The sequence below is a fragment of the Elephantulus edwardii genome, unplaced genomic scaffold (assembly GCF_000299155.1).
Source record: "Elephantulus edwardii isolate Elephantulus edwardi_28Jun2011 unplaced genomic scaffold, EleEdw1.0 scaffold00132, whole genome shotgun sequence".
Taxonomy (NCBI): domain Eukaryota; kingdom Metazoa; phylum Chordata; class Mammalia; order Macroscelidea; family Macroscelididae; genus Elephantulus; species Elephantulus edwardii.
In genome coordinates, this window is record NW_006399882.1 from 9311254 (window position 1) to 9322018 (window position 10765).

General features: G+C 43.5%; 1 protein-coding gene across 1 annotated transcript; it reads right to left on the reverse strand.

Annotated features, from left to right (window-relative positions):
- Window positions 1–5348: 5348 nt before the first annotated feature.
- Window positions 5349–6422, reverse strand: LOC102845470 (cyclic AMP-dependent transcription factor ATF-4-like). The gene has a single exon (XM_006893891.1). The coding sequence runs from the start codon at window positions 6420–6422 to the stop codon at window positions 5349–5351; it is 1074 nt and encodes a 357-aa protein (XP_006893953.1).
- Window positions 6423–10765: the final 4343 nt, after the last annotated feature.

Genomic DNA, 10765 nt, shown 5'->3' on the forward strand with positions numbered 1-10765 from the left:
ATACTCCCAGTAGTGGAATTGCTGGGTCAAATGGTATCTCTATTTGCAACTTTTTGAGAAAGCGCCATACCACCTTCCACAGTGGTTGCACCATTTTACACTTCCATCAACAGTGAATAAGGGTTCCAGTTTCTCCACAACCTTGCCATCATTTGTTGCTTGCGTTATTTATTATTGAATCAGATCTGACTGGAACAAGAGGAGATTGCGTCTCTTCCAGTGTAGCATCTGGTAGATTCAAACCACATGCCTTTGAGATTGCAGCGCAGCTTCTTGCCACTAGGCCACCAGAGCTCGTTTTTTGTTCTTTGCTTTGATTCTATACATGTATGACGCCTGAAGCTCTTTTCAGGTAACTTGGAACACAGATTATCACCAAAGATAAAGGCTGTCAGCAAAGAATGCCAGGAGCTTCCAGTCTCTGCTGAATTCTGTACCTGTTTGTGTAGAGTGTGGCTGGACTGTCCAGAGTAGCTTGTGACTAATCTCCTTGGTATGAAATGGTTCAGGGGAAAAAACTTTATTACAATGGAAAAAGAGTCTCTTTGGCAGGTGTGCAAAGAGTGTAGGCAGCACGGGAAGGGCCAAATCTGACCTCTGCTAACTCCACAAGGGGAAACTGTCCCATCAGCAACATTCATAGTACAAAACCAGTTCCTATAAGATCAGATATTGTCTCCCACACTTCTGCATTTACTTATGCTAATTCCAACACCAATCTTACTGTTCTATTGGGTCCGCCATCTGTTACAATGACCACGCAGAACTCACAGATCCATACTCATGGTTGAGAGGTTTATTAAGGAAGTTAACAAGTTAAAATTCATGTTAGCCCCAGAGTGCAATTTCTCAGCCAAGACAGCTTCTCAAGTGTATAGTTGTTCAGCCAAAATTACTTCCCAAGTGTGGTCACCAGCAGCAAGTCTTGTGTTGGTGTTAGAGAAACTTTTGACTTTTGTGGGGGTTTGAAAGCTCAGAGAAAAGCACAAGATTTTAAAAGATAGCATTTTTTAAAAAAAGCTCAAAATGCAAGCACACAGTCATATATGGAAATAGCATGTTTACTCTGAGCTTTAAGCTCTAAAACAGAACCTGTTGTTATTGAGTGCTGTCGAGTCAAACACAACTCATAGTGACACTGTGAACAAAAGACCCGAGCCCTTTTCTATAACTATCGTTGTTTCTCTAAGTTCATAGAGTTTCCAAGGGGTGATGATTAGGAAGTGGATGTCACCCCTCCTTTCAAGGCTGACCCAATTTTACCAGGAATACTCATGGAAGCACTGATGGCTCTTTGCTGTGCTGGTTGAGAAGAACACTGAATATCCCATGGACTTCCAAAAGAACAAGCGGATATGTCTTTGAAAAGGTGTAGCCAGAGCACTCCTTACAGGCAAGAATGGCAAAACTTTGTCTCTCATACTTTGGGCATGTTGTTAGGAGAGGCTGTTCCCTGGAGAGGGACATCATGCTTAGTAAGGTAGAGGGTTAGCAAAAGAGAGGAAGACCCTTAGTGAGATAGAGTGACATAATGACTACAGCAACAGGCTCAAATATGTCAGAAATAATCAGGATGGCACAGGATAGGGCAGAGTTCAGATCTGTTGTGCACAGGAATGCTATGTCAGGAAATTAAAAGAGAAATTGCACTGGGAAAATCTGCTGTTAGGGTCATCTCCCTAGCACTGAGTAGCAACAGTCTATAGACTAAGGTGTGTCCAGTTACTTGCTATGTACAATGACTAAGGATGACAGGTGAAGGGAACAGTGCAGGAGAGGAAGACCCTGGAGGAGATGGATTGATACAGTAATTGGGGCAATGATGATAGTATGTCAGACTCAGTGAGACTGGCTCAGGTACGGGCAGCCTTCAGAAGTCACTATGAGTCACAGGCGACTCGACAGCACATAACAATAACAACAACAACAACAACATGAACCGTACTTGACACCAAACAACAACAGCACTACTCCCATTTTAGATAGTTTTTAATTTGTCCATCTCTATAAAACCAAAAATCTAAGGAGACAAATATGTTCCCTTCTTTGAAGAATCTTTTACTCTGGTTGGAATGTTAACCGTCTGTATCCATAGGAAGGTCCAGTTATGGACAAACCATCAATTGCAGCAGTCTTGCTAGCTCTGGTGGCCTAGTGGTAAAGATTTACACTGCCCACCTAAAGACTCCTAAGAGGAAGATGGGCAGTCTCTTCTTGTGTGATTTACAGACTCTGAAATAATATCATTAGTATCATATGAAAGTAAAATCTTGCTGAAGGTTGTTGTGCTTTTTTTTTCTTAATGTCTGGAACAATACATTAATAGAGAACTTCAAGAAATTCAAGCTCGATTCAGAAGAGGCCATGGGACAAAAGATTGCTGATGTCAGATGGATCTTGGCTCAAAGTGGAGAGCATCAGAAAGATGCTTACTTGTGTTTCATTTGCCTGTGTGGATCATACATGTTATGGGTAACATTGAGAAGAAGGGGATACCCAGAATACTTAATTATGTTCCTGAAAATCCTGTAGAGACCAAGAAGCTAATGTCCAAACAGAACAAGGGAACATTGTGTGGTTTAAAATCATGAAGAATGTGTGTCAGGGTTGCAGAATTTCTCCTACCTCTTTAGTCTGTATGCTGAGCAAATAATTTGAGAAGCTGGACTATAAGAAAAGTGCAACATTAGGATTGGAGGAAGGCTGATCAACAACCTATATTTTACAGATGATGCAACTTGATTGAAGATGATTTGAAGCATTTATTGTAGAAAATTAAAGATATTACATTTCAACATCAAGAAAATAAAATTTCTTATGACTGGGCATCTATCAAGATAAATGGAGAAAAGATTGAAATTGTCAAAGATTTCATTTTACTTGGATCCACAGTTGACACCAATCGTAGCAGTAATCAAGAAATTAAAAGGCATATTGCATTGGGAAAATCTGCTGTTAAAGACCTCTCCAAATGTGAAAGAGCAAGGATTTCAGTTTAAGGTCTAAGGCATGCTTGACCCAAGCCATGATACTTTCAATTGCTTCTGGTACATTCAAAAGTTGAGTAATGACTAGGGAAGACCAAAGAATAATGGATGACTTGGAATTGTGGTTTTGGCAAATAGTATTTCTTGAATATCTCATCAACTGCTGAAAGAACAAACAAATTTGGCTTGGAGGAAGTGTAAACAGGGTGCCCCTTAGAGGCAAAGATGGTAAAACTTTTAATATATTTTTCATTTATTGTCAGGAGAGGTAGCTTGTAGGAAAAGACATCATGCAGGAAAAGATGGAGGAGGTCAGAGAAAGAGAAGCAGACCCTCAGTGAAATGGGTTGACACGGTGTTTGCAACAAGGGTCTGAGCATGATAGAGATACTGGGAATGTGAGAATGGTGCAGATAGGGTAAGGCTCTGTTGGCCATGGATTCTCTATGAGTTGTAATTTACTTGTTAGACACCTAACGACACTACTTGCAACAAGTCTAATTTTTTTTCCCTTGAGAAAAATCTTCTCCCCCTTTAATACATTCCATAAAGAACCAGCTGAAGGAGGATTGTGTGGTTTCTTTAATCTACAGTGCCCACTATTTTTAATATTATACATTTAACAAAACTAGATATTATTGTGGTTGTTATGGGACAGTGAGTCACCTGTGAATCATAGTGACCTTGTGTACAATAGCTCTGAACTTTGCTCTATCCTGAGCCAGTCTCTCTGATATATCTACCCTCATCAATCCATCTTATGCAGGGTCTTCCACTCCTGTGCTGTCCTCCCATCCTTCCAAACATGATGTCCTTTTCCAAGGACTGGTCCCTCCTGGCCACATGCCCAAAGTATGTGAGATGAAGCTTCAGAATCTTTTCCTCCAAAGAGCAGCTTGGCTTTACCTATATCAAGATAAACTTGCTTGTTCTCTTGACAGTCCAATACTCTTCTCTAGCACTACAACTCAAAGGCATCAATTCTTTTTCTGTCATCTTTGGTCATTGTCCAGTTCTCTGATGCATAACAAGTAATCGTGGAGACCATGGCCTGGATCAGGCATACCTTAGTCTCCAAACTGACACTGTTGCTCTTCAGCACTTTTGAGATGTCCCTGGCAGCAGCTTTTCCCAGAGCAATTTGTCTTTTGATTTCTTGACTCCTGGTGCCAAGGGCATTGATTATAGAAATGAGCAAGCTGAAATTGTTAACAATATCAATCTCTTCTCCATCTATCATGGTACTGCCAATTGGTCCAGTGGTGAGAATCATGCTTCCTCGATGTTGAATCCATATTGAAGACTGCAGTCCTTGACCGTCTGCCGCAAACACTTCATATCCTCCTCAAAGCTAGGCAGAAGAGAAATATTCAGTATATATATTATAACCTTAACATATAACTATTTAAAAATAAAAATAATTTAATCTTCATTACTTGACTTCTTAACCATCCTCCTATGCATAGGGCATCTGGCTGACTAGAAATAGGACCCGGTCTTCTTTCATTCATCTTTGCTTGCCTACACCACTCCAGAAGTGATTTTTCTCCTCTTACATTCAGGGATGAATCATACCAGTGGAGGGGCTTTGCCTTCTGATCACCACTAGGAGTGGCTCAATGGTTCCACATGTATACAACTTTGTTAAGCAGAAGCAGCTCAGAGTGGCAGAAGTAGCTCATGTACAGACGGAGAGGGACCATGCAATGCTAGCCTCTGACCCCTCCCCCAACAAAAGATCTTCAGAACTTAAGCAAGAAAAGACATCATGTCTGTTAATTATTATCTTGGATATGGGCATGGGAAAAAGGCAGGATTGCAGAGGGCAAATGCATGCACAGATACTATTTAAGATAGAGTCCATTGCTAAGGCTTTAGGGGCTGGTTGGCATGACTTATTTTGGGATGCTGTGCATTTGTAGCACCATATAGTGTCGATTTGTGTCCAGCTCAGGGAATTATCCTTTCTATCAGCCCTTGTGTCAGTTCACCGTGAGTCACTGTGAGGCATTGTGCATGCTTAGGAGTCTGGCTCAAGCAAGTGGTTCTTAAATATGACTTATGGGAAACTGTTGTTATGTACTGTTGGCTTATAGCTGACTCTCTAGAGGGTTTTAAAAGACAGTAAATTACATGGGAGGAGATTGCCCATCTTTTTCCTCCTGAGCAGCTGGTAAATTCGAACTGTGTGCCTTTGCATTGGTAACACAATTCCTTACCATTAAGCTACCAGAGCTCCCTAGACATAAATCTGCAGAAAGTGCTCTTCTGTGTTGAAGGTGTGAGTTGTATCTCCCTTAACTTTTATTTATTTTTTTTCTTGACTACAAAATAATTTATTACAACCGCTTCAGCGCAAGCCTATGTACAAGCACACTCCTGCTGCCCCAGACTAGGGGAGCCTTTCTTCCCCCTGGCTCTGCGGACCTCCTCTATCAAGTCTTTCAGATACTGGATCTCCTTGGCCAGGGAATCTGCCTTCTCCTTCAGGGCCTCGTTCTTTCTCTCTAGCTCCTTGCACTCCCCAGTGAGGGCGTCTTGCTCTGCCCTCTTTTTCTGGCGATATTTAGTGGCTGCTGTCTTGTTCTGCTCCATTTTTTTAAACTTTTTATCCAATTTCTCTCCCTTTACTTTTGCTGTCACTGTTCTCTCTCCAGGAGGGTCATAGGGTTTGGGGCGGGCAGGACCACCAAGGTCAGTTGGAGACTGCCGGCTCCTGCTTGGGGAGCCGCCTGAGGTGGGGGGACTGTGCCGGGGAGATCCCAGGTAGGACTCAGGGCTCATGCAAATGCCACTGTCATTATCTGAGGGGGTGTCCTCTTCCTTTATGCACTGGGGGACCACGGTGACATAAGAAGCTGTGTCTGCCTTCCTGTCCCTATCAGAGTCAGAGATATCCACTTCACTGCCCAGCTCTAAGTGAAAGGCATGGTCTGGAGCGGCTACCAGGACCTCTGGGGTCTGGGGAAGAGGCTGCAGGAAGGTGGAGGGGGCAACCTGGTCTGTTTGTAGTAGACTTTCTGGGAGATGGCCAATTGGGTTCACTGCCTGGGGGTGCTCCTTATTAGTCTCCTGGACTAGGGGTTCAAAGAAATCACATGTGTCGTCCAACGTGGCCAAGAGCTCGTCTGGCATGGTTTCCATATCTTCTAAGTTGAACAAGGAATCAAAGTCAAACCCCTTCAGATCGATTTTCTCCACCATCCAATCTGTCCCGGAGAAGGCATCCTCCTTGCCCAAGGCGTCGGCCAACCCGTCCGCAGCCAACCATTCGGAGGAGCCCGCCTTGTCCCTGGAGAACTCGTTCGCTCTGAAGTGCTTGGCCACCTCCAGATAGTCGTCTAAGAGACCCAGGCTGTCTTCAGCCCCCGAAGCCGACAGGCTGAAGGAGGACATCAAGTCCCCCATCAAGCCCTCGCCGCTCAGGTAGCTCATGTCGGCTGTGGTGCGGGGCTCTGCGGGAGTCGAGGGGTGTGCTGGATTCGAGGGTGTCTTTGTCGGTTACAGCAAGGCTGCTGCTGGATGCTGTGAGAAGCGCCATGGCTTAAGCCGCTGGGGGTTGCCGCTGCAGAGCCTGGTGCTGCTGCCGCTGCTGCAAGGGCCAATGCTGCCGCAGGCACTGCTGCCTCTAATACGCCATGGTGGCCGCGAACCCTACGGGCGGGGAGGAATGGACACGGGACACGAGCGTACAAGACATCTAAGGGCAGGAGGAGAAAAATCCTCCCTTAACTTTTAAACACAGAATCATCTCCTATTGTTTGACTTAAGGTCTCAAGGAAGCAGAAAGCTTAGTTAGAAGCTTCGCAGAAGTGTTGGTGCCCTTGGATTCCTGCACTTCTTCACCTGTCTCGTTCTCAACAGCAGCAATCAGAGAGACCTCTAAGGATTAAACAGTGTACTTCACATGGCCCTTTCTTACAATGCTTCATACTTCTGGAGTCTGGAACTATTACAGTGAACCAACCATCATGTGGTAGGTGTGGTACCTCCGTTTACTCCACAAGGGGGAAGAGTCTCCGTCGACATCAATTCCTGTGAAGCCAGATCACTCTCATGCACCTGAGCCTGCTTCCATCATTCGAACACTGACTGTAATTCCATGGTTTGCTAATCCACTGCGATGGCCACAGAGGTCTCACAAAGAACGTAATTGAGGGGTTTACTAGGCAGTGACAGGTTCCAGTTCAGGGTGGAAGCACTCAGGGTTCCAGTCTTCAGTCAGGATAGGTCTTCGCAGGTGTGCTCACAGGCAGGCCTCTTGGGCTTGCAGCTCTGGACTCTGCCTTGTGTTTGGGCAAGTACTTCTAAGCTCTTTTCTCTCGTGTGCCATCAATTCTGTTCTGACTCATAGCAACCATCCACTGGGTTTCTGAGGCTGTAAATTGCAATAGGAGTAAAGCTTTTTTGTTGTTGTGTACTGTTGAGTCAGAACTGATTCATAACTGACCCTCCAGCAGGTTATCAGAGGCAGTGAATCAGAAAGAAGACTGTTCATCTTTCTCTTGCAGTGATTCCACCTGCTGGTGGATTAGAATTGTGTGCCTTTGGGTTGGCAGTGCAGCTCTTTATCACTGGGCCACCAGATATTTTTGTGTGCCTCCCGTTCTCCCGTCTTCATTCTGCCAGTAAACCTAGGTCAGAGTTCTCAGTTGGCTTCATGGGATGGCAGATCTACATCACACCAGTGCCTAGTTCTCTGTCACCTTTGGTACTTTGTCACCTTTGCCATGGCCATGACTGCTGCTGATGTCACCATTTTGGTCTCACTTGTGTTACTCAGGAATTTCTGATCCAAAAGACATAGCTTTACTCCTTGATGCTTTTTCCAGGATGGTAGTGAGATTCTTCCAGACATTGCTAAGTATGACAAGCAAATATCCACACTGCAAATATCCATACACACCTTGGGCGTGTAGAGCATAGCATATTGGGCTGGATAAAAAGAGTAAGAGCCACTTGGGAACGGCTGTATCTGACCTTTGCCAGCTCCAGAATGGGAAGCTGTCCCTGACAACAGCACCCACAACACAGAATCAATTCCTGTGAGGTCAGACATATCTTCCATACTCCCGTACCTCTTTTTATTCATCCCAGCACCATTGTGATAGCTCCACAGGCCACACAGAACCAAAATACAGAAGCTGAAAGGCTGTAATTCAGGTTGGCAGAAAGATAGAGTCATTCAGTCAGGATAGCTTCCAGAATGTGCTCACAGGCACCTCAGCCTTCAGCTTCATGGCTTTAGGCTCTTAGTCCTGCAAATTATGATTCTCCGCCACCCAGTCTTCCAACAAACTTGGGTAAAGGCTCTTAGCTCTGGTTCTGTGGCACAGCAGCCCCAAGGTCAGCTCCATCTCATGACAGGTCTCTGTTTCTCTGCTCCTGACAGCTATGGCTGCTGCTCCTGTAGGCCTTGGTCAGGCTCGGGCACGAATCTCTGGCCTCGAATGATGTGCTACATGCTCTTGCTTCTGCTTTGCTGGTGGTGGGAGTCTCAAAATCTGCTGCTGAATCTGCTCAATTTGGTGCCAAGACTAGCCAGTCCCCTTGTGGATAGGCTAACATGCACTATTCACTAATTCCTGCCTATTCACATGACAAAGTCAAACTCAATGGCTAGGAAAACCGTTTTGAACAAGAAACCCTTAAAATAACATGCTGTTAATTGAAAGGTCAGTGGTTTGAACTCAGTCACTCTGGGAGAAAAATGGGCTGTGTCATCCTGTAAAGTTAGAGTCTCAGAAACCCAACGGAAGGTTGTTATGAGGTGACACTGACTTGATGGTGTTGAATGATCCACACTGAGGGCTTTGAGTGGCATCTAGTTTACTACATCTATTCCTCCTCTTTAAGAATTCATTCTGGTCATGTGGGATTGTGGATCTGACAGTGACTTTCCTGTATTGTCTAGATTTTATTGCATATAAGCACCAAACAAACATGTGTTTGTGTCTGGAAACTGAGAAAAAAGGTTATTTTAAAACATGCAAACTTTCAAGTCACAAAGATAATCCTAAATTTTTCTTTAAAATGACAACATTGTCATCAACAACAAATAAATAATAAAGATATTCTTGCCCTGAAGACATTTTCAAACCTAACAGTAGTTTAGCTTAACTGGTAAATGCCTTAAGCATTATGGGGCTCCCTAGTGATGCATTGGTTAAAGATCTTGGCTAATTGAAAGGTGATCAGATTGAATTTACCAGTTAATCTTCTGGTAGGAGAAAGCTGTGCCAGTCAGTTTAAAAATTATTTAAGCCTAGGAAATTCTACCATCCAGTTCTAATTTGTTTTATAGAAACATGTTGTTAGAAAGGGCCAGTTCTTGGAAAAAAGACATCATGCTTGGAAAGATCCTTTTTTTATTTTGGGATGGAAACAATTTTGGTATTAGAAACAAAAGGGATCTCTTCAATTCAATTGGCCAGGTACCTATACTCCAGATTTCTTGCCACAACCTGATGAGCCTGTTCAGGGCAGCATCTATTTGCAGAAATATGTCAATTGCTACACCATTAATTCCTGGGGCCTAGTTTTTTGCCAATTTCTTCAAAGCAGTTTGAGCTTCCTCCTTCATCACCACTGCTTCTTGATAATATGTTGGTTCAAGAAATTTTTTTGTGTGTGAGGTTTTATTTATTAAAAACATTGAAAAAATATGGAACGCTTCACCAATTTGTGTGTCATCCTTATGCCGGGGCTATACTAATCTTCTTTGTATCACTTTAGTATATGTGTTGCGGAAGCGAGCACCAAGAAAGTCTTCTGTGTCAGCCAATTTTTTTTTTGTTGTTGTTGTTCAGTGACTCTATTTGAGTTCATATAATAGGGTGTTCTGGTAGCCAAGTGGTAAAGGCATTTGACACTTGGCTGCTAATCAGAATGCCAGGGTTTAAATCTACCAGTTTGGTCCAGGGGAGAAAGATGAGGCAACCTGCTGCTATAAGAAATTACAGCCTCGGAACCCGTGATGGAGTTCTAATCTGCCCTATAGAGTCACTAAGAGTCGAAAGGAACTCAATATCAGTGAGGGTTAGAGCATCATGCTCTTTTAGGAACTATGTACACAGCATAAATTATGGTGGAAAAAGCAGGATGAGATAGCAAAGAAAGATAAATGAAATTAATGAAACCGAGAAAGTGGGGAGAATGCTATTAAAATTTGAGGATTGCAGTCAGTGTCATGAATTGTCATAATGTGTATAAATCATTATACGGAAAATCAGTTTACTCTATCAACTTTATGTTGTTATGTGCCATCGAGTCGCTTGCGACTCATAGCGACCCTATGTACAAGAGCCCTAAACGCTGTTCTATCCTGTGCCAACCTCGCCGTCTCAAACACACTCATTCCCACCACTCCAGTCACAGAATTGATCCATCTGAAAACAAATTGTTAAAAAAGAATTATATGTGATCAGATTGGCAACATTCTTTCGAAAGATTAAACATCGTAGGGGGGAAGTTAATTGATGTGAACGGAGGAGGGACAACGGAGAAAAGAAAAAGGTTGAAGAATGGGAAGAATGTAATCAGTGTCACTGACTGGTGTGGGGACAAACTGTTGAATGAGTCTACACGTTTTGCTGTGTATATTTTCAGGAAAAAGTTCTGACGCTATCCTCCTGACTGATCAGTGATGGGATAGATATTGTGCTGCTCTGCTTCCAGCCAGTCTCTCCAGCCGGGATTATTTTCTCCCAACACTTGGGAGTTTTGCAACTCAAAAAGTTGCTTATCTCTACGCTAACCGCTAACCGTGTTGGGCTTCC

Coding starts and splice junctions, on each gene's coding strand:
- LOC102845470 (XM_006893891.1), bottom strand. CDS start 6,422: ATGAGCTACCTGAGCGGCGAGGGCTTGATGGGGGACTTGATGTCCTCC.